At 27.5% G+C, this 24,933-nt stretch overlaps 4 protein-coding genes across 7 annotated transcripts; 1 reads left to right on the top strand and 3 right to left on the bottom strand.

Moving 5' to 3' along the window:
* Positions 1-2,140: 2,140 nt before the first annotated feature.
* Positions 2,141-7,752, bottom strand: LOC114132740 (40S ribosomal protein S4). Its single transcript, XM_027998287.2, has 6 exons — positions 7,619-7,752; positions 6,993-7,251; positions 5,078-5,175; positions 4,394-4,565; positions 4,180-4,309; positions 2,141-2,335 (listed from the first exon to the last, which is right to left on the bottom strand). The coding sequence occupies exons 1-6, from the start codon at positions 7,619-7,621 to the stop codon at positions 2,200-2,202; spliced, it is 798 nt and encodes a 265-aa protein (XP_027854088.1). The 5' UTR covers positions 7,622-7,752; the 3' UTR covers positions 2,141-2,199.
* Positions 7,753-11,024: 3,272 nt separating this feature from the next.
* On the bottom strand, positions 11,025-15,758 carry LOC114132737 (alkyldihydroxyacetonephosphate synthase). 4 transcript variants are annotated; one of them, XM_050199285.1, is made up of 13 exons: positions 15,426-15,758; positions 15,140-15,277; positions 14,928-15,017; positions 14,655-14,791; positions 14,429-14,581; positions 14,206-14,357; positions 13,995-14,131; positions 13,540-13,718; positions 13,349-13,476; positions 13,106-13,283; positions 11,916-12,046; positions 11,736-11,850; positions 11,025-11,658 (listed from the first exon to the last, which is right to left on the bottom strand). In XM_050199285.1, the coding sequence occupies exons 2-13, from the start codon at positions 15,217-15,219 to the stop codon at positions 11,324-11,326; spliced, it is 1,815 nt and encodes a 604-aa protein (XP_050055242.1). In that variant the 5' UTR covers positions 15,220-15,277; positions 15,426-15,758; the 3' UTR covers positions 11,025-11,323. The 4 variants fall into 4 exon arrangements, with proteins under 4 accessions (XP_050055242.1, XP_027854085.1, XP_050055243.1 ...); XM_027998284.2 differs by having other exon boundaries at positions 15,140-15,293; XM_050199286.1 differs by having other exon boundaries at positions 15,422-15,758.
* A 38-nt stretch (positions 15,759-15,796) lies between these two features.
* LOC114132738 (uncharacterized) lies at positions 15,797-18,917 on the top strand. Its single transcript, XM_027998285.2, has 2 exons — positions 15,797-16,632; positions 16,693-18,917. The coding sequence occupies exons 1-2, from the start codon at positions 16,333-16,335 to the stop codon at positions 16,915-16,917; spliced, it is 525 nt and encodes a 174-aa protein (XP_027854086.1). The 5' UTR covers positions 15,797-16,332; the 3' UTR covers positions 16,918-18,917.
* Positions 18,918-19,318: 401 nt separating this feature from the next.
* Positions 19,319-23,931, bottom strand: LOC114132745 (eukaryotic translation initiation factor 3 subunit B). The gene is made up of 13 exons (XM_027998293.2): positions 23,693-23,931; positions 23,437-23,632; positions 23,248-23,367; positions 23,008-23,191; positions 22,792-22,949; positions 22,530-22,719; positions 22,316-22,458; positions 22,060-22,198; positions 21,778-21,973; positions 20,662-20,876; positions 20,016-20,219; positions 19,850-19,958; positions 19,319-19,696 (listed from the first exon to the last, which is right to left on the bottom strand). Exons 1-13 carry the CDS (start codon positions 23,805-23,807, stop codon positions 19,602-19,604), a joined length of 2,064 nt encoding a protein of 687 aa, XP_027854094.2. The 5' UTR covers positions 23,808-23,931; the 3' UTR covers positions 19,319-19,601.
* Positions 23,932-24,933: the final 1,002 nt, after the last annotated feature.

A 24,933-nucleotide genomic window follows, 5' to 3' on the forward strand; every position in this document is an offset into this window, starting at 1 on the left:
GACGACGATTATCTAAAGATAAGCAATAAATTTACTATTGTAATGCGTCGCAGTCGTTTGTCGCTTATTAAATATTTTACTATGCACAATTCTGCAAAATGTTTAAATTTTACAAAAATGTGGTAGGTACAGTAAAAATTTGTTTGAACCGGAACGATAAACGTATTTTTTTTACGAACCGGAACGCTAAAAATTTTTTTGTCGTGAACCGGAACTGCGTTCCGGTCCATTTCGAGCACTGGTAAAAGTTCCACGCAGGGACTGGAACCTTGATGATTTTTACGGTTCCGGTTCCGGTGAGGTTCCTAGTAAAACTAATATTTCGGTTTCGGTTCTTATAACGGTTTCTTTTTATATATATAATTAAAATTACGTTTCCTGTTTAGGTTTTATACTTAGAAAAATTTAGTTCCATTTCATATATAAGTAGTTTCAGTTTCAATACTTAATTGTTAACAATTATGACAGGTCAATAACTTCACCCTGACATCCTACCAAATGCTTAGAACTAAGAAGAAGACTAAATAAGTAAAAAAATACTCACCACTATCACTTAATTAGCATAACCATTTTTGTTTTATTTTTTAATTTTTATACCTAGTTTCTAATTTGATTGCAATGTATCACTTATTAATTAGTAATTACCAACTACCTATTACATCAGGATTCAGTGTTTAAAATTTTCTAAAATACCACCAATTTTCTTTTTATTATTACTACATATTATATTTTCTTAAGCCAGAGCTCTGCAGTTGAGGATCTCAGTAGATATTAGATTAAAAAGTCTGTTTCACTTTCACATGATTTTAATAAATCAGGACTTAACCTCATAGTCTTAGTTGTATAATAATAAAATTATAAATCTTTACATTAAAATAATCTGTGATACCTATGTAAATTGTGAATATTAAAATTAAAAATTATCGAAACACAAGAGAGTAAAGACTAGGGTACTAGACAGTAAACACTAAGACACTACAATGAGTATTGACAAACACACATTTACCGCTTTTAGGCGTGCTGTGTGTCAGATAACGATATAATTTAAATATTATCCACTATCATAACATGCCTAGTTATTTATAAACTTACTTTATGAATTTCTTATTATTGTGGTAACTAGAAGTCTGGAAGACCTATTTGTGTATATTGAGACTATTGAGTAGGTAATACATGAATTATTTTTGTTGGAAATTTCTATTTACATTAACAGTTGTTACATAGAAATATTTATACTTTACGTCTCAGACATCTGAATTCTATATAAATACTTGAATGATTATTTTTGAATATTATTAATCCTCGTAATATTAATAAATACTAATAATAATCATGATATATCTACGTAGGTATTTGTTTAGTTCATAATTCTTATTATTTATTAATGAAAAATAAAAATAATGGAATTATTATAAAACCGAAATTAATCTTATTACCTTATAACCTTATATACAAAAAAGTATCGGTACCGGTAGTTACGGTTTTTAAAATAATTTAAATAAGGGTTTCGGTGAGGTTCGGGTTTTTAATTTTATCGAAACTAGGGTTCCAGTCCCTGGTTCCACGCTTCAGTTTTACACAATTTACAAACCTAAAATTTTTATTTACGTATAATAGTGCACTTTTAAGCGTTTAAAACGATAAAACTACCAGAATTTTCAATAAAACGTTAAATTTTTTAAATATTAAAACATTTTATGGCGCGTTATGGATTGCCATAAATCGTTATAACGAGTCATTTAACATCTATTCTCTTAAAGATTTTTAAATTGTTGTATCAAAATAATATATAAAATATACTCAGATAAATTTCCACTCAGAATCGGTTTATATAAGTAGCAACAAATAATTTTATTTAAATTTAACATACATAATAGTAAATGACTCAACTATTTGACAGCAGAGCGGTATTTACTTGTCCATTTTTTAAAATGTAATTTTAGTCGTGTAATTAATAATGGTCTATGATACTTGTTTTTATAGTGTTACATAATTAAAATGAAGTACTCGTTGCTGGTTAAATAAAAATAAAATTAATAGAATAAGATTAAACTTATTTATGCAGACCATTTACAGACAAAAAAAATTGTCATGTATACTTTAGGATCAAACATCGGAATATAATAAAAAAACAACTGAATACATATTAGTATTTTATGTCATTTATTTAAACCACATAAAAAATGCAAAAACAAGTTTTTAACGTCTGCTTGACTTGGTTTTTGCAGCCAAACGCTTGTCACGTTCCTCAGCAATAGTCAATTTAACTCCCTTACTCCTTGGCAGAGAAATGTAGTTCTTTTGACCTTTTCCAATAATAAAAACGTTGTTCATACTGTAAAATAATAATAAAAACAAATTTATAGCACAAAAATAATTATTTAAAACTGAAGTTTAATAATTTTAAAATTAGATATTAGACATAATGTGTGGATGTGTTTCAAAGCATATATTTAAAATTAAATAACCAAGACTACTATGTATACTCATATGAGACTTCAAGCAATGAAAGGTTTTTGTCCAGTTTAGTTCAGACACTACTCATTAAATGCACCATTTTTGATTGTAAGTTTTAGTTTCTGACAGTTACGAAAAAAAATTCAATATTATCATGTTAATCTCATCAAAATATGTTGATAGATGTTTGTTTATATAATATAATGATATTCTACTTGAGTGATACCCCAGTTCTCCCGAAGGAGCGATAAGCACTTGTCCACAATCGTAACAATCATTGTTCGAAAAATTATGGGCATTGTTTTTTTTTAACCCAGTGATCTACCTTAGGTGGTGTTGCAGAGCAAATCGAGGGATATTTTTGTTTTGAGTGTCCGAGAGAGCAAGTGGCAACATTGACTCCTAATTCCCTTTGAAAATTATGTTACCAATAGATTTTATGCTTATCACACTCCAGGAGAACTTGTAGGTTCCTTTTTACAAGAACAAATTTAAAATAAATGTATATTACATACATTTTAATTAATTAGAAGCTAAATTTGTTTTAGTTTTTTTTTTACCACTTTTGTAAGCGTTAAAATAAACATAATGACAATGAGTACATATTGCTTGCCATACATAGTATATACAAATATGCATAGCCAGCCCCAGTGTATTCAGCATACAAACAAGATTTGATACACATAAACAGTGTCGAATCTAGGACATTTGGCGCCCAGGGATAATAAAAATTTAGCGCCCTCACTTAGTATTAGTGTGCGGGTTTTGTCAACACTTAAGAGTTTAGAGCACCCTTATACCAACAGCGCTCTGACCCAGAGATACCCACTGGCCCCCCTAGACCTGGCATTGCACATAAGTAAGAACCAGATTTATATGTTATTTTGTTTGAATGCTGCAAATTGTGGATAGTTCATTGTTAAGCTTTTTTTTGCATATTTCAATAGTTAAAGAATATTTGATCCATTTTACAAAAAAAAAAAAAAAATGCCTTAAAATTACAATAAAAAATTGTTAGGATCATTTAAGGAAAATTAATTTAATAATTACTAATTTTTTGTAGTCATGCTGTTCATTAAACAAAGTAGCCTTGCTGTTATTTATCTAGACTGATAAGACCAAAATATTTATTTAGCTATCAATTATTCAAAATTTTTTTTTAATGTTTTAATTACATTGTTTATATATTATATATTTCTATAGTGCAATAATTCCATTACAAAAGTGTATACTTTATTTGAGTATAATTAGATATTTAATGAATAATGTAAAAATTAAAATTTTTTTAGATTATTTTGTATATTTTTAAAAGATTAAAAACAGAATAATCGTAGTTTTTTAAAATATAAATATCATATTTTAGACATATTTAGAGATTATAAATCCAGACCCTACACACAAGTAATCAGTGACATAGCCAGGAAGAGGGGGGAGTTAACAGGATATAACCCCCCACAAAATGTTTCTTATTTTGTAAAACTTTTTCATCAACCTTTCCAATCATTTAAATATAAGTATATTTATTATGAAAATTTATATCCCCCCCCCAAATTTTTTTTTTCTGGCTATGTCACTAAAGTAATATGTTATGTAAAATAAAATAAAAATCAATCATTAGCAAAATAAAACCTTACAAAAGTAAAAGTCAAGAATATATAATATGCTTTCAGAATATTACAATTTGACACTCAAAAACTTTAATAAAATAAATGTAGAACTTACCGAGTAGCAAAAATATGTTCATTTGCATCCTTAATGTGAACAATATCAAAAGATCCAGGATGCCTTTCCCTGTTGGTAACAATACCAACACGCCCCAAGTTACGACCTCCAGTAATCATGCACAAGTTTCCTAACATTCAAAAATACCAATGTTTTAAATCAATATCCAAAACACTTAATTACAATTAACTAAAATAACAAACATTTAACTTACCAGTTTCAAAACGGATATGATCTAAAATTTTAGATGATGCAATGTCGTATCTAATAGTATCATTAACCTTGATGTTGGGGTCAGGGTAACGGATAGTACGGCCATCATGAGTTGTTAAAAATGGTACACCTTTGGGTCCAGTTTGTACCCTCTTTACTTTACATAGCTTGTACTACAATACAATAAAAAAAATTAAATTAAGTCAATTTGTTAAGGGGATCGGAAGCGTTGATTTTCTGATTTTGTCTTACACACGTGGAATATAGGAAAAATAGCTATACGCGCCTGACAAAAATTAAGGTACTTCTAGTTGTTCGATTTAAAATATGTAAAGATGATTGAATTGGCATACAAGTTTACTTTGCATCAGTTGAAGTATATTTTTAATATTTTCAATATATATTTAATAATAAAAATTGACAAATTTATTAAATTTAAAATATTTATTCTCATCAAAATATTTATTTTAAACAATAAAACAATCGATAAAGTGCTTCGACCGATGCAAAGTAAACTTGTATACCAATTCAATCATCTTTACATATTTTAAATCGAACAACTAGAAGTACCTTAATTTTTGTCAGGCGCGTATAGCTATTTTTCCTATATTCCATGTGTGTAAGACAAAGACAGAAAATCAATGCTTCCAATCCCCTTAAGCCTATAATTTGTAAATTAAATTACTTTCGCTTCTTCAGGAGTAATTCTGTGAATGGTAAAACGACCTTTCACGTCATAAATTAATCTGAAGTGTTCACTGGTCTTTTGAATCGATATAACATCTATAAAAACATTAAAAATATTTTCTTTTAAATTACCATTAGCAAGAGAGATAACACTCGTGAATAGTGTTAGTACAAAATTTTGTTAGGCAAGATAAATACACATTAATTTTAACCAAACTTTAAAATAATTAAAAAAAAACTTCAATAATAGCAAATAATAAATTTTTTTTTAATCAATAATAGCATAGGTAAGAACTATGATTCATAGTTACAAGTAAAGAATAAAACAGTATTATGGAAAATATTCAACTCATTAAAATAAGTTAATATTGTTTTAAAGATACTTGAATTACAACTACATACAGCATAGCAACAAGCCAACGACATTCTAACAGCATAATAAAATACAATTAAAAATATTGTAGTCTTGTACTTTCTTCATAAATAAACTAACATACATACAAGATACAAGACATATTGTTTAATTTTTTAAGATTGTTGACTTAAGGTTAATCGATAGAATGGCAAAACATTTCATAAGTGGGTGGCAAGGTGATGATAAAAAAGTACCCATTTTAGGCAATAAAATACTATGACTTGTTTAGTAAGGTGACAATAATTTAAAGTAGAGGTTCCTAAACTTTTTTTATACAATGCCCTACCATTTTGGACCAAATTCAACAGAGATAATCTGCTGTGAACACTATAAAAGACTGAACAAAATAAATTCTATACATTTTTAATTAATGATTATGAACTGTAGACTGTGGTGTCCCTAGTATCTTCAATAGACTCTTGGTAATCTAACAGATATCAGACCACGCTACTGCCAGATTAATAGGAGGTTCACATAAAAACGCTTTTTAACTTATTGAATTATACATTTCTGCTCATATTTTAAAATAAATTAGTTTAATGTATTTTATTATAACTAGGGATGAGATTTAGATGCAAAGGCATCTTTTTTTTTTTGGTATTCTGAAACGTTGGACCGTTGAGTATAAAATGTGTTTTGGATGATATTGATTATTTGAAAGTAATTACTTTTTGCATTTATTGACATATTTATCTTTAATTTTTAAGGCATTATTTCCACGATTTTAGTACATTTTTCACGAATTATTAATAAAATTCACGAAAATTGTTGCGATTAACAAGACTTTCAAAAAACTACCGACGATACAAATAATAAATTATACAACACGTCAAGTTATCGTCGATAACAACTTTATCATAATATAGCTAGACTTCGCTAAGTATTACTGAATTAGTAACCAATAAGTACGTCCAGAATTAACTAGTAGCAATACCATAAAAAATTAAAAATTAATTTTTTTCAATTTTTCATGAAATTAGACTAATAACAAATAATTTATAATAAAGAGAAAAAATAGAATCAACAGTTTTTTTTAGAATGAATGATACATTAATACCTAGCTTTAAACAGATTATATTAAATACAAACATTAAAAAATGAAATCACTTTAGAATAACATAGAAAATAGAACATAACTGTGTTAAAAAACTACATGAGACCGCAAACAATTGCAAGGCAATCAACATGTTATAAATTATACTTTTCCGCAAAAATAAAAATCACATACAATTTTTTGAAATTGGGCTTAACACTAAATTGACCTACAATAACTACATCTGCAATATAAATAGTCATAAAAAAGAAAAACTGAACTTCCAAAAATCTCAAAAACAAAAAACTAATTTCACTCTAATTGATCAAAGATCAAGACAGCTTGATTTATACCGAACATTATTTTACATACTTATAGCCTTAAAGTGATATTGGTCAAATAGGTAATTGAAAAATTCAACATATTAAAATATAGCTGTTTTATAATTAGGACAGAATTACTTACCCATGAAACCAGCAGGATAATTCGGGTCTGTACGAACTTTGCCATCAACTTTGATCAATCTTTGCATGACAATCTTTGTAACTTCAGCACCAGTAAGTGCATACTTCAGACGATTACGCAAAAATATCAATAACGGTAGCGACTCTCGAAGTTTGTGTGGACCAGTACTAGGACGAGGAGCAAACACACCTCCTAATTTGTCCAACATCCATGCTTTGGGTGCGTTTAAACGCTTCAAATGCTTCTTCGGACCTCTGGCCTACGAATAGTTTATTATGTATTAGATTTAGATATATTATTATAATATATATTTAAGTAACCAAAAAAGTCGTGTAATCTATTCAAGGCATTTAGATTAAGATTTATAATGCAGACGTTTTTCAACATCAGACGACAGTGAAAATTGGGATTACAATGAATAATCATTATTAATACTCTGGGATAGGTGTTCGAAAAATAAAATGTTTCGGAGACCGGGCACAGCCGATTTTCAATTAGAACAATGTTAGATGTAAAATATGTGTAATTTACTATAAAGAAATCTGGTTGAAAATAATTGGTGTAAACGTTTTAGCCGATAAACAAACGAATTTTCAGATTAAGATGGATAAAAATTAAAAACTTACCATTTTGACAGAAAAGTGCTGCTATGCCTGACACGAAAACTAGAAGAAGAACATTTCAACAGAACACCAACATTCAGAAAGATAGTAATTTCAAGTTTGTTTTTGTAGGTTAGGTTTCTATAAACAAAATGTTCATAACAAGGAGGTTAGACTTTAGTCAGATCTCCTTGACTTCACTTTTTATAAGACTTATCTGATAACAAATCCATAGTGACCACTGACCATGAACCACAGATATATAGAATAAACAAATAAATATTATAAAAAAAAATAAAATATAGTTTATTCTATATATCTGTGCTTATTATATAGTTATTATTATTTAATATTTATTGTTCTGTGCTATGAGACCAAGGTATATTGATATTTGATAATTGATATCATGAACTAAAATATTCAAAGTAACTTTGTAAAATACTAAAATAATTTTGGAATGAGATGACAGACAATAAGTACCCACGGACTAAGATCTTAGTGTGTGATAGTACCTAACTACAATGTGTAACATTAAAATTGTAACTACATAATATAAACATTGGTCATTGACGTACCAAGTTTTTCAATCATGTGATTTTGAAAATCAATATTATATTATTAATGACATTAATTTTTGACCTCACATATATAATTAAAAATGACATCAGGGTTGGTACTTATTTTGTATGATATTAAAATATGTGTGAGAACTGAGAGACATTATCAATTATCATACTATAGGAAAAACATGAGCGTTTAAATTTTAAATTTTATGATATTGCGTAATGCGTAGCAACAACGATTTATCCTCAACGATTAAAATAAATATTTGTTATTATTTAAAAAGTATAAGTCGTATATACCTGAAATTTTAAAATTCTCCAGTAATTTAGATTGGCATTTTCTTAACATCATTTACTTTTCAAAATATTTCGTTTATTTTAAGGCTATTTATGATCATTTGAAATATTCGTTTTTGTTTAATTTTTTAACACTATTCACGAATGTTATCTGTCTTGCTAATGGTAATTTAAAAGAAAATATTTTTAATGTTTCTATAGATGTTCTACTGACTTCTATACAGCAAAGCGTTACTCACTTGTTCACTCTTTTTATTAATTAGTTTTTTAAAAATATGATATGAATTAAACAATAAATTTTCAATGAGATCAGAAAAAATATTTATTTTTAATTTTTTGTTTTACCTCCATAAGTGTTTCTCATACGTACCATCTTGTAGTCTTTCGTGTATTAGTGGTAAGCCGCGTACCACTAGGTTAAAATGGTTAGATTAGCCATTAGGTATAGATGATAGGCATTTGAAATATTCGTTTTTGTTTAGTTTTTTTTTTATATATAAATATCAATATAATTTTTTTGGCTGAGTCAAAATATTTAAAAATATAATACAAAGTTCCTCTTAAATGAGTCTTCTAGTGATTTAAAAATTATAAGAATACCTACATAGGCACATTTTTTTTTTTATTAGCGTTTAAAGTTCAAATATTGATGAAATTTGTCAAAATCATGAATATTTGCAATTTAGTCAATATTTGAACTTCAAAGTGAAGTTTTCAAGTATCTACGACTTATACTTTTTGAATTATAACAAATATTTAATAATCAACTTCGTATGAAGATAAATCGTTATCGTTACTCGATTTCAACATTGAATTGTAACATTTAAAATTCAAACACACATAACATCTTTCCTATTTTAATGTTTTAAGTTTTCTTTATAGCTATTTAAAGGAAAATGTATGAAAAACTTAGTGTTGAATTATTTAACCTTAGATATAAACACAAAAAAAATTATGAATTTTCAACTACAAAATTACACGTTTATAAAAGAAAAAATTGTGACTAACGATTTTAACTACAATAAGAACAACTCATAAGGAACTTTGTATTAAATTTTCCAGTTTTTTTGGTCAAATTTTTTTATCGACACTTCAAAAAAAAATTCTCAGAAAAATCGAAAATTTCAGTTGTAAAATAGCTCAAAAAAATTCAAAATATTTTGAAGATTTAACCATGTATTAATAACGCTAATATAAACATGTGGTGAAAATTTCAAGTATTTACAATGATTAGTTTTTGAGTTACAACCGTATAAAAAATCGATTTGGTCGAAAACTGGTTTTGCGTAAAAATTCCCGTTTTCCGTTTTATTTTTTGTTTTACTCGATTTTTTTGAAAACTGTAGGAAAATGTATACTTTTGACCTCTATAATGCATCAAGGATATTTACTTTACTATCGGAAACCACCCCCGAAGTTTGAAATTGAAGCATTATTTCGACTAGGTAGTTATACACACACAAAAAAAAAACATCATTTTAGAATCAATATTCAATACATTCATCACTCCGTTCAGAATCTAAAATAAAAATTCATTAATACATAGTAATTAGTTCTTATATCAAGATCTCAAAATCCAATCCATCAACCAAACAGCAATTACATACTACTCAAGACTTCACCGCAAAATGCAAGGCCACCCAAACAAATTAATATCCAATCTTCGCTCAAACATCTTCCCGGCAACCCTACCCGCCAACTAAACAGAAATTGGCCCAGAGACTTTATCTAAAATTATATTACATAGATCTAACTAGACTTAACTCATTAAAAGGTAGCTTTTCTCCACTGCCCTATCATTGTCATCCCTCCCATTAATTTACTTATTGTACAAAACTTATATAGATTGTAAATTTCAAAAACGCTATTTTATATATAAAAAAAAAAATAGTAATTAGTACTTATGTCTGTTTTTAAAAATAATTTTATTTCAACTATATAGTATACCTATATTATACGTCAAGTGTTATTTTGTACCAGCCTACTATATGCATTACATTATGCCATAATATGCATTATGCACAGTAGTATAGCAGTTCCTGACTATATTCTCTGATCCTTTTTAGGTTACACCACTAATAGTTACCTATAATTTTCCAATTTTTAATTTTCATCTATTATGGCATTTATGAGCATAAAAATGTTTAAATTTTCACTATAAACTATAAAGAGTGGTTTTATTAGAGAATTTGACTTAGTTGTTACTAAGAAGTAATATAATATGAGGTGTCAAAAATAGTAAACTCCAAGTACATTTTAAGAGTTAGACTAAACTAATAAAACGTTTATAATTCATATAGTAAATTAAAAGATGAATAAAGACTTGACATTTTTACCTAATACTTAAATTGACATTTATAGGCATAATATATAATTTTCAAAATGTTTTAAACTCTTTTATAATATTTATTCTCATAAAAGTTAAAGTTGGGTTAGGTTAACACCATATTTGGTTATTCTCTCATATCCATTTACAATGTAAATAAAATGCATCAATGTTAACTCATTTTTTATGATTGTTGTATAAAAGGTAATCTTTCAGTAAAATCATCTTTTACAAAATAGAACTATAATTTAAAAATTATATTAATAATTTATTTTTTTATAAATACAAATAATCATCAATAATTTAAATTTAATATTTATAAAAGAATTTTTATTAATACATTTTAAATTATTTACTAAAAAAAGCTAAATATTCTTACATTTAAGTTATTGATAATATTATGCTTAACTAATATTAATTATTAACCAAATATTTTTTAGTTTACAGTTCCAAAAGAACATGATTATACTATAAGAACATAAAATTGTATTTTTATAAGACTTACACTGTTACACTAAAATTTGACTAGATTTAAATCACTGTTTATATTTTAGACAGTGGAAAACTAATGAGATTACCATTAGCAAACACATTATTTGGGTCTAGCATCTTTTTAGATGCACTGTAAAGTGATAAAACCGTTTTAGACATGTGTTTCTCATACCAATGTGTTCGTAGTTTACCCACACCATGATGATGAGATATAGATCCTCCAGAAGCCATAATACTGTCCCGGGCTATGGTTTCAATATGATGGTAAGTTGATACTGGATCATCCAGTCCAGTCCAATTAAATCCAAAATAAAAATAAACACAACATCCTGAGTCATATGTCTGTGTTACTCGACAGCTAATTAAATAATACTTGATATTAAGTTCTAAATGACAAAAAAATCAATTTTACCCCATATGGGGGATTAGTATCGATAAAATAACAATTACATTATTCACTTACTATTGCACTCATTTGCTACAGTTTTTTTGACATTATCGCATAAACTAAGAGTCTTATCCCAGGATACTGATGTCTCAAATGATTCAGCTACAACTCTGTATTCTAACGCGAGATCCTAAATATTAAGTTTGTTATAACTTATCAACTTAATAAAAACCATCTAAAGTATATTTTTCTTACACGTATATAAGCTATAACAAAGGTCAGCATATAACCGCGTTCTCCATTTCTTTCTCCTGCTGTTATACCCCCAAAAGACATAGCTATTTTAGCAATGCAATTTCGATGTGTAACTACTTTAGATCTTTTACCTAAAACAAAATTACAATTAGTAGTAAGTTGTATAAGAGTAGAACACAATTGCAAATGATCCTCATTGCAGCGCCTTTTTGAACAATACAATTTCAAACATTTTTATAACCTAATTGTTATGCAATATAATATAGCGATATTGATTTGTTACTGATCACAAAATAATCGTGATAATTTAATATATTCATACTTTGTGATTAATCTGTGAATGGTGGTAAATTATTTTTAAAATTAAATTGGTAGCAAAAATTCTACACAAAGTTATTAAAAAAAAAAGATTTATTGTTAATTAGTTTAAAAATGTATTTGTTATACAATTTTTTAAATGATTAGTCAATTACATTAGTTGATAGTTATCATACTTTATTTTATACATATATTACATTTTTTTTATAATTAATGGTTGATATTTGATAGTTATTTTTAGATATCTCATTGTATCCTTAATCCTGATAATCTGTTAAAGCTCTTTGTATCAATTAATTGTTAAGTATTTAATGCAATCAAAATCTGCCATACTTTTAGTTATTTAGTTATTGTTTTAAATTAATTTCATATTGTCACATTTTGTGTTTGAGTTTCCTTCAGTAATAAAAGTATTACTACATGTGTACTATACAATTATCAGTCATAATTTTTATGGACAATTTACAATACTCTCTACAGTCAATACATCAGTGGTATATTTATGGGAGGAGATTAGGGGGATATATCTCCTCCTTGACTTCTTTTTAATTTAGCTTATTTGTTTTTTCTCCATTTATCACCTTAGTAGTAGATAATTAACTGCTGGGACATTTGATATCGAATATTTTAGTTATAGTTCTTCCTCAAAGAAATACAAAATACACCACTTCTGTACAACAATATAAAAAACTAAAATTGACATAGCTTGAAAAATTATTATCAATTGTTTGAATTTAAAACATAAAATATTATTTCTTTTATCCGCTAATAATCATTTGCAATTATGCTATTTAAAAAGTAAAATGGCAATTGAATAGCACCAGTTGTATATAAAGATAATAATATTATCAAAAGGCAGATTAAAAAATCACCTTCAAAAAGGAGTGTCATAACACATATAGATTCTAAACGAAAACCACAAACATGAGTCAAGTAAGTTTTCTTAAAAGCGTCAAACAAATTTCCAAATGTATTTTCAACAGAACGTAACGCCTGACCAAATCTGAACTGTGTGTTATCCATTAATCGTATGGATACAGGTTGACATCTCTAGAGAAATAAATATAGTTATTTTATATAATCATTTAAATGTTAAGATTTTATTTAAAACATACTTGTCTGGCTACTTCCCTCATACATTTTACTCCTGATTCAAAGTCAGGAAAAACCACAGAATCGTAAACTCGACAATCTGGAAGAGGTCGAATTTTTAAGGTCACTTCTGTAATTATGCCTAATGTACCTGCATTATAAAAACATTAATCAATTTAAATTTTTGTTGATTGAAAATTGTAAATTAACAAACCTTCTGACCCTAAGACAATTTGTTGAAATTCAGGTCCACTAGACATTCTTGGGACCTTACTATTTTTTTCTACCACTCCTTTGCAAGTAACCATTTTAGCGTCAATTACTAAATCTTCAATGTTGCCATACACATTTTTTTTCATGCCCGACGCTCTAGTTGCAACCCAACCGCCTAAACTGAGTTTTATATAATACACATTATTGATTATAAGTTTCTTTTAGTAAGATAATTACATTACAAATACAACAAAATAAATACATGCAAGTTTCAACACTAAAAATAAAAATAAAATGTATTAATATTTTTGAACGTTGCATACAAATCATAACTAAACTAAACAAACAATTGTAATACTTAATAAATAGTAAATACAATAAAAAGAAACTTACTACTTTAATGATTGCTACAAAGGCTACACTCGTTTTTTTTTTTTTTTTTATTTCAATGAATACCTAGAAAACTCATAAGAGTCAGGTTCATGTCCACATGTATAGCCTTGTTTGTTTAGTTCGCGTTCCAAATCTTGACCAATGACTCCAGCTTCAAAGCACACCAATAAGTTTGATTCATCCAACCACAATAAACGATTCTAAAAAAGATGTATCAAATCCCATTTTAGTTTTATTGATATTGCAATATCATTCTAAATACTAGTACAATTACCATTTGTGAAGTGTCTACACTGACTATACATCTATTTTCATTAACAGGACATGATACTGCTCCAGATACATTAGTTCCGCCGCCAAATGGAACAATTACAATATTATGCACATTGACTAACTCAACTATGCTTATCACGTCGTTGTGATTTGCTTAAATAAAAAACAGTCTTTTTGCAACAAATCGATAATCAGAAAATAATTCAAAATTAAATAATACATACCAGGCCAAACTACTAAATCACAAATGCGTGGAAAACATTTACCATATCGAAGAGAATAAATATCATAAAGCGTTTGTCCATGGGACCTTAAAAGTCTAGCATGGTCATCCGTTGTATGGTCAATTTTCATTTCTTTTAAGATTTTTAAAAAATCTGAAAAATTATTAAACTTTATTTTATAATAAACTGTAATCAAAAATCATTCCATCAAATAAATAATACTAACTGGTAGATACGCGGGAAAGTGGAATCTCTCTGGAACTGAACTTCTCTCTTGGCACATTCCTTAAAGTTAGGTCAATATTTAATACTTGTTGAACCCATTGAGTAAAAAAAGGCAAATCTGTTTCTCCAATAGAATATCTGATTGGACAAAATTCATCATTAATTTTAAGACTACCTATTTAGTATTGTAAATTGTAATTGATTGAAGAATAAAAGATATTCAATAACATGAAACAAATCGTTAATAAACTAAAACAAAACAAGTAATATTTACCTATTGCCAGTGAAACGAATCATTCCCTGGTCAGTCACTTTAAACTTTGAGTCTCTATATCCCCAGCCATTCCATTTCAAGACTTCTGACCTGAGAAATAATATATTTAATATTCAAACACAACTTGTGGTAGGTATGCACTATTTCATATTTTATTCTAAATTAAGTTGTTAGGTTATATGTATAATTTGCAGTGTTTACTAATTATCTACCTGTTTTTTGGTATGACACTTTTAACTTTGGTGTCGACCAGTGAGCTTTTAAGAGTTTTATTGGATTCCTTTTCATCCATGGAGAAATGTCAAATGTTTGCAAAACTCTGATCTCTGGATAATCTGATTATTCAAATACTAGAAAACTTTAGATCTAGTAAAAATTGTTTGAATTTTACAAATATTATAACTATTAATATTTGGTTTTAAATATTTTTAAGCTAATAGCTAGTGTGCAATATGTACTGACTAATGAACATGGACAAGTACACTAACTCGTACCTACTCGCTGTATAGACGTTCAATGTATTGTATAAGTATAAACTGTTAACAGTATGAATACTAAACACTAAAATTTGAACTAAAAATCGTTTATAATATGTGTAAAGCGTATATTTAAGTATTAAGTACTTGACACTTTTCCAGTCGTGCCATTAGCATAATCGTTATTCGTTATGTATAATGTTTATTGTTTATGTAATAAATAATAATAATAAATGAATATAATTTTTAATTACGGGCACCGGCCGCCGGGTTGCGTGCCAGAGTATAAGTAGTACGATGTTTAGCGCTCCTAGCGGCCGTACATATATTTTACTCTTCGATGTCGAATGTCGATAGTGCGATAGTCGGTAATCCCAAATCTGTGATCTGTATGCACTATGCAGTATGCACTACGCACAGTCGCATCTCATACAGACGCAGTACGCAGTACGCTCATAGACGAGTAGCTGGTAATTGGTATACTACGTAGGAGTATACGCGTTTACACAATGAATCGAATCTTCGTTTCGACGGAATGTATCCGTCTTGTCGTTGTCATATATGAATATATGATGATAAAAGAAAATAACAATTGAAATTGATAACAGACGAAGGCGTGTATTCACTTTAATCACAGTGCCGAGGACGAAAAAGTCAACAGTCAACAATAGTCAATATTATACAGTAATACTTAGTACTTACAAAATGGACGTAGTAGATATTTTTTTTTCTAGATAATACAAATACAGAGTATACATTAATACTCTATACATAAACGCGTAACGTTGATAGAAGACAACGTAAACATAAATCATGATCTTTCACAATAGTGACTTTAGTTAATCGATCAGAATAATTCGTGGTCTTCAATCTTCACGATTTGCATCTGATCTTTTCACGCACACCGGAAGTGCGGAAATGCATTTGAAATGGAAGCCTACTATATGTGGGAGCGTGTCCATTTAACCGAGGATATGAGTCGGTCATGCAGCTCCTGCGACTGTGTCACGTATTCGTATTTCTTGATATCCATTTTTTTGTTCACATTGGGCTCCATTATATCGGTGTTCTCGTTCGGGGCATTTGATGACACTGTCTTCGCCAACTTGGGCCACATGTGGATGGTTGGACCGCTGTGCATCTGTTCGGCCGTTATGATCGGCATCAGAAATGTACTGTACTTACGTAGGCGTCGTATCATCGACATGGTCATCCGCCAACAGATAGAGGTAAGAACTATAGCCATTTGTTAGTGTTTGACGGTTTTATTTTATTTTTATGTATTTCAGGACATAAGATCTCAACAAGGGCAGTTGACAGACACTCAACAACAGTATTCGTTACCAATACGCACTGTGAGTGAACTTACATTGCCCCCGTCTTATGAACAGTTGATTGGCAGTGAAGAAGGGAGTGACTTACCACCACCTTCGTATGAAGAAGCTATAGTTAGCATGTCAAAGGAATCGACAAAAAGTGATAACATTATTGTCCTCAATTATTCTGTTAAATGATTGTGCGAATATATCTTAATTGTGGAGGTGTATGATGGAAATAATTACATTATTAACAATAACATATTTTCTATTCTGGACATACATCTTTCTCGAAAATAATATTCAATCATCCAATCGAAACATTGGTATAAATTACAATCGCTTTTATTAATTAGATATAAATCGATAATACCTTCCAAAAAAAAATCCCCAGTCATTTGTAAATAATTACTTTTTACGTTCTATAGATTTTGTTCTTAATAATATTGACTGTATAAATATGACTAAATAACAATATACTTGTTATACAAATATATTGATATATTGATGATGTGTAAACACTAAACATAGGAGAAAAATTATCAACATTTTGTTCAGACTTATTTGTTTTATAGTCATTTCATAATTTGTTATATCATTTATGAGAGAAGTTTATTATAAGGTTTTAAAAGATCTGATTTCAAATGTGTATTGAAGGATCATATGACTGGTTATGTATTATTAGGATTTAGACATTTTTAACAATTTAAATTAAATTGTTATTTCACTGCTATAGATAAATCAATACAACTTTCTATTTATTTTGAAATTATTAAAATAATTTAGTTTTATAAGTGTTACTGCACAATACTGTGTATAATATTTTTTGATGTATTTTGAAAGACAGTATTAATAATTAAAGATAATAGAAAAGATTACTAAATTAAATGTATACTAATGAATACCTATGTGATTATTATATAAAATTAATTTTTAAAAACAGTATTATAAACAATAGATTTGTTAGTCTTATGAATAAAAAAAATATGTTTAAATTTTGTTGCTGATTTTCCATTACTGTTTTTAGACCGAGTTATCATAATTTTCTGTGATTAATGATCTGAAAAATTCTAATATAAGACTAAGTATTCATAGTTCTATTTTAGAAAGTACTTTAATTTATAGTTGCTTAATATTTACTTATCTGTCTATATAAAATTGAATGATTCTCCTTAATATGTATGATGTCCAAAAGCTGATAATTATAATACATTATAAAAAAAAGTTATTTTCTGTGTAATGTAGTCAAGTTTAATTTAAATCATTTCTCAAAAGTTAAGACAAAAATGAAAATGATGAAAATCCATAATGTAATGTGTTATTAATTAAATATTTAAATATGTACTAGATATTATTAGTATACTATTATTTATCAGTTATACTAGACAGTTATCTTTAAAAATAATCTGTACTGTATTATTCAGAAATTAGTTCTTCTCTTAATTTTTAAGTCTTATATCTACACATTAAATTTGCTGATTTCAATAAGCTTCTACTCTATAACCAGTGGTAGTTTTGATTTAGGGGAAGTGGTTGTCAAAATATCAACCTCTTCCCCTCAATAAAATTACTATCTAGGTATTAAGATACGGGTTACATTAATTCATAATATAAAAAAAACCGCCATTGTCTTTAACCTAACCTTATCTTGAGGTACTTTCATTAAAGTAACCATATTTTTTCATGTATACTGAATTTATAAAAATATACCTACCAATATTTTTGTTTATATTAATTTAATATTTATTAAAACAATGTTAAATTTAGTAATTAAGTCCCATTTTCATTTTATTTAAAAATAGTAATATTTATACTGTTAACAACTAGTCTTCCTTTATTGTTTTTAACTATGCTGTTTTGAATACAAAAATAATTTATATAAATTAACCAGTAGGTAATATTGTTAATTAATACTTAAATCTTTCAGCATTATATCTATTTCTAATTAATTAATGTTACTATCAATATATTATATATAACACAAACCAATGTAGAAATAAATTAATAATAGTTTTTAGGTTGCTTATGAGGGTTTATACTATATTGTGCTGTTTGAATGATATACTTATAGTATTTTTTTTTTTTTTAATTCTATTTACGTCTTTAGTTTTTACAAGTGATGCTTTTTTTTTGTATCACATTATTTATAATTTCTTATATAAAACTTATATAGCTATTAAACAAATATTGTTATTTTATGTGTTTTTTTTTTGTTTTTGCCAACCAATTGTGCACAAATCATAATAAAATAATTAACCAACTGTTACAAAAATAATTTATGGAACAGGCAGGATATTTTAATTGTTATATTAGTCGATAATTTGATATTATAACAATAACACAATGTACTCTAATTTAACCATTTTTATTCTCTATATTATAATCTCACTCGGTAATAATTATTTTTGTTGTTATTGTCATAAATCAATAATTAATATTAATACACATGATCACTGTGTAATAATTATACCTAGATGGCAATTGTGATATTTATTTATAATTAAATAATATATATTATATTCATAATAATTATATAATATACACAAGTAGTATTATAAAAAAAATGTTTGGACATGTACTTATGAAATAAATAAAACAATTAACATGTAAAAATGTATTTTTGATTTGAGATATAATTGTTAGAACTGGGGTTAGAACAAACCCTATTGAATATATATTTTTTTCTTCTGTATTTGAAATTTAAATTGAATCCTAATTTATATAATATAGTATTGAAAATATTTATAAGAATATGAAGAACTATATTGGCCATATTAAATGGCGTTATTGTTTCAAGACAAAATTGTATTTATTGTTCTTACACAATAACAAAAAAAAGACAGTTTAAATATTTTGTTTACATCAAAAATCATTCAAAATGCTTAATCAATTACAGTTACTTCTTCTTTAACCAAAAATTCGACTTTTTCTACTTGTACGTTCTTGTCATCTGAATCCAATTCATCAGTATCAATATCTGAAACAAAATAATTGAAAGAAATAAAATATGTATGATACATTAATATTGTTTCTTGTTGAGATAGAATGATAAAAATGTCTAGCACTGAAATTGTACCAATATGTTAATGCCGAGTTTCTATTGAGATTTATTAACAAAAACTCTACTTACGACTTCTAATAGCCATTCTTTCAGCCTTTTGTTTATTCCAATCATCTAAACGTTTGCTGCGATATTCTTCAAATTCTTTAATCAATTTTCGACGTTTATCAATGACTTCCTATGAAAAATTTAAATCAAATACATTTGTTTTATAATAACTTTAATTAAATTTTACTTTAGAGGCTTTGGTCATTCGCATTTTGTCTTTCGTTTCAAATTGAGAAGTATATTTTTTCAAACTTTTTTTGGTATCTTTTTGTTGTTTAGCGCTCAACAAAGTAGGGGGCCGGGGTCTCCATTGCATGTGACAATAAGTGTTTGTATTGAATCTATTCAATATTCTTCCTTGGAATGACCATATCCAATAACCTGTATCTCCCTAAAAACCATTGATATAATATTATATTACAAATAAATAAATGCAGTATTGTCTAAATTAAATTAAAAAGGTCACATTATACAAAAAATCATTAAGGATAAAAGCATCCAAGCTGAAGTAGTTTCAGCGTTAATAATATTGTATTATGCTATCATTAATCGTAAGGGACAAATTGTAGACAGTATATTTTGAGAATTTATAACCTAAACATTACATTTAAAAACATTTAACCAATTTGAACCAGCATTGTTTTATTAAAATCCCAATATTAATAATTTCATATAAATTAATTACAGGTATAATTTATTAATGATATAATATTGTATATTTTAGAGGAATCATAAGATAAAAATACTTAACAGTTAAAGTATAAAAAACTTGACTAGTTAAATAAGTATTTGATATAATGTTAAGTAAAAATGTATTTAAATTATATTTATACCTTAGTTTTCCATGAACTAACACCAGTAGCAACGAATCTTCCAGTTGGATCCCATTCAATATCGGTTGCTTTATAATGCTCTGTAGAGCACATTGTGGTGAAGTCTGCAGTATCCACAAATTCCAAAGCACCAGAATCTCGAATTTCAGCAATAACAATATATTGTCCAGCAGGTGACCAAAACAAATGACTGCAGAAATGTTTGTCCAACTTTTCTATAAGAAAACAATAATTTTTTTTTAGTAATTTATAATTACAATAAATGAACTTTTTTTAAAATTAAAAAAGAAAATTTACTATCTGTAACAAGAGTAAAATAAGCAAACAGGATATAATATGATGTGGAAAATATTTACATGATAAGTAGTATGAAAAGGGAGGCTGTCTAGAAATAGAACCCTCATAAACGACTAATATGAATATAAATGTTTACATTTATTAAACACAACTGCCATATGACTGCCAGCGGTCATACAATAAATTGTTGTATGCTAGTCATATTCCAAATTTGTATATACTATTTATTTGAAAAAAACATTTAAAAATATGAAAAATATTTCATATTTCATGGTATGGCATCTTTTTTAATACATTATATATGCCACGGAAAAGATAATAATAATAATATAATACCAAATTCAGTTTCCGACGATTATAATATTTGGTAGTAATGATAAACTATGAGTGTCAATAAACATATGGCGGTTAACTTATTAATAAAATTATAACAGTAAAAGTAATGTATGTGTAATATAAGTGGTACCAAATTAATTTTAAATGAGCAGTTAATATAATTTGATTGATCCTCCCTGCCCTTCAAATTAACTATCCCTAAGGTTTTTGATCAAGCATAGTTATAAAATAATAATAACAATCTTGTATTTAATAGAATTATAGCAGAAATACTTGACACTCTGTGTAATATTCTAATAATTCTATTATTTTAAATATTTTTTACTCACCAACTCATCTAATTTTTAAGATAGTTCAATGAACTACATGAAATGAGTTCGGTTTCACTTATGTTCATTTAAAACATTTTTAACAATTAAAAAATCAAATATATTGGGTTATGTTTAAAACTACTCTAACAATGTTGCAATATGTTAAACTTACTTAATAAAACAGGAGCTTGGCCAGATTTCACATTATAGAAGCTTACACTATTATTACTAGGTTCACCGTGGATAATTGCAAATTTTGAACCAATTGGTTCCCAAGCAAATGCATGAATTGGTTCTTTAATTTCAACACTGTCCACAGGTATATTTTTTTCTCTCATATGAAATATTTCAAAATTGAAATACATACCCTATAAAAAAAAAATTAAGCTTATTAAACAAAAAATATATTAAAACTTATAAATTATGAAAAATATGAAATTAGATAAATCCTTACACTATATTTTACATCTCCCTTTTCACGTTTAATTTTAGCATAACGGTCAACTTTAACACATAAGTAGTCACCAGCTTTTTGCCAATGAATTTTACAGTCTGCTACATTAAATAAATTGTTTGCTCGAATTTCTTTGCGGCTAAAAACCAATATTATAAAATTAACATACAATAATAATAGTTTGAAGAATATTTTTTTCATATGAAGATAATAATATACAAGATATACCTATTGTTTTAATTTATGTTTTACTAACCTTGGTATTTCTAACAGAACTACCCGAGCCGGTACATCTTTATCTTCAGCAACCCAATAGGCAAGTACATTATCCCTAGGAGACCAACTAAAATCTCGAATACCATTGACCGTTATACTTTTTTTATCTAGTAAACCAAAAGACTAAAAAACAAATAACATTTATTTAATAATATCTGTCAACATAATATTTTTACTACTTTTTAAATACTTACTGGTGTTTCATATACACTTAGAGTGTTGTGCCCAATCCGAGCAAAATATTTGTCGTCCTTTGACCACCTTAATACATTACCAGCCATTGGAGCGTCTGAAATAAATGATCGTTTTTCGGCCCCCGTACGAATATCAAATATAGTTAACTTTTGTTCACCATTATCTAATGGAGCATAAGCCACTAAATATCTAAATTTAAAAAAATAAGTATGAAACTAATAAAAAATACAATATTGATAAGCATACACATAATTGACTTACTGTTCACATGGAGAAAAATCAACAAATTGAACGTTGCGATGAGATAGCTTCAAAACATTTGTAAAATTTGGTCCACCCCAAAGCACAACACCTTGCTTATGTAGTGTTGCCAAGTATGTTCCAAGAGGTGACCACATTATTAGAGATTCAGTCCATTTCTTGAATAAAAAAATAATGTTATTAATAAAGTAAGCATAATCTGAAAACTGTTCTTACTTCACGTTCAACTAATTTTGTCGGCTGTGGGTTGCTATTCAGCCAAACTTCAATATGACTGTTTATGTTATAAACATAATATTGATCAAACGCATCAGGTTCACTTAAGAAATATTGCAGATTAGGCCTTTCTGGGAATGGTTGTACAGTAGGAGGTTCCCATTTTTCAGGAATGTCATTGTATCTTAAAAATAATAATATTGTTAATCATGATAAAAAAAAAGCATAAATTTAACTCACTTTTTGTAGTCGGAAAATAAGTTTATTAAAAAGGTATGCTGTTTGTCAAGCTTGTAATTATTAGCTTGTGTGACAGCTTCTAATGCACTTTCGTGTTTTTCATATTCAATGAATATGTAACTAATAAAAGTAAACAATGGTTTTGAAAAAATAATTAACACAAACACCCAGAATAATATTAGTGCTTACCCTTTAGTGTGACCGTTCTCTGATTTTGGATAATAATCGTTAAGAATTTTACCAAATTGGGCGAATATCTTGGTAATAACTACTTTAAGTTTTTCAAAACGCTCAGGGTTGACTTGGGGAACACCGTCAACTATAATGACGGTGTCTACGCCATCAGATACTTTGGGTCTCTTTTGCAGAATATCACCGAGCAGCTCTAAAAATTAATAAGTTATACGAATGAGTGGAAACTCAGTCCGTTAATTTTCTACCTTACCTTCGTCAGTTATGTCATCGACAAAATTTTCCAATTCATTGGCGTCGGCATCGTCCTTATTGTATTTTCCTCTTTGGCCGTCTTCGTGCTTCTCGGAATCTTTTTTCTTAGCCATGACAGAAAAATTGAGAGCTATCGAGTCAACTGAAAAAAGTCAAATTGACAGAATAAATTACTGAAAAATGCAAAAGGTACGAAAGCTCAATTGGCTCGAATAAACTTAGACAATATTAGAAAAATATATTATTTTTAAAGGTTATGTTTTTGATTACGTGTGGAAGCCGCGGTGGGCTGATGTTTTGTGTCAGTGTGGCCAATCCATTAATATTAAACTTTGTTAAGGAGGTTGGTCAAATTTTGTTTAACGGTCATTATCATAGATAATATATAATACCACAGCTGATATGTATAATAAACATATTATAATTTATATTATATTATTTGTTTATTAATTTATTATACATATCTGTGTATACTGTATAATAGTATAATACATTATATTATTATAATTATTATATACCTAGGTATAATCAAGGACTAAGATATACTTAGATATATCTATCTCAGTGGGTATAATATAGATTCATTATTGTGCACTACAGGTATATTAATACTTTTTAACTTAAATCTACTTACCTTGTAGAAGGAGGAGATATTTCATTTTCTATAAGTCTTAAGATCGTATTAAAAGTTGCTTTTGAAAGACGAAATCGATTTATAAAATCATAGTCGTCGTACAATTCAAGATCGTTAACTCTCGTAAAAAATTCTAGGTCGCCGGGGACGTACACAGGGGGAGGGGGTTGTTTTGGGTGTTCAAAGTTCAAACACCCCCCGAAACATTTGGTTTTTGTAATGAAAATGTAATACTAACAAACTAAAATAATTGATTTAATAAAATTTGAATAAAAATAAAAATACTTAAACAGGATTTCTAAGTAAAATAAAATTATACCTATTGTATATTGACGCGATGAGTACAAAAGAATTTGAAAAAAGCTCTACTTTTCAATAACTGATTTTCAAAAACACACCCCAATATTTTTTTCTGCGTACGTCCATGTAGTGCACAGTTCAGCAGTTGCATCCCAATAACTTTGTCATCAAATAATATTTTACGGTACATATTTCGTATTAAAACGTCAAAATCTCTTCACAATAAATGAAATAAGATAAAATAAAAACACGTCTTAAATATACAACACCCCCTATTTAATATTTATCAACAATGGTTGTTAATA

The sequence above is a fragment of the Aphis gossypii genome, chromosome 2 (genome assembly GCF_020184175.1).
Source record: "Aphis gossypii isolate Hap1 chromosome 2, ASM2018417v2, whole genome shotgun sequence".
Classification (NCBI taxonomy): Eukaryota; Metazoa; Arthropoda; class Insecta; order Hemiptera; family Aphididae; genus Aphis; species Aphis gossypii.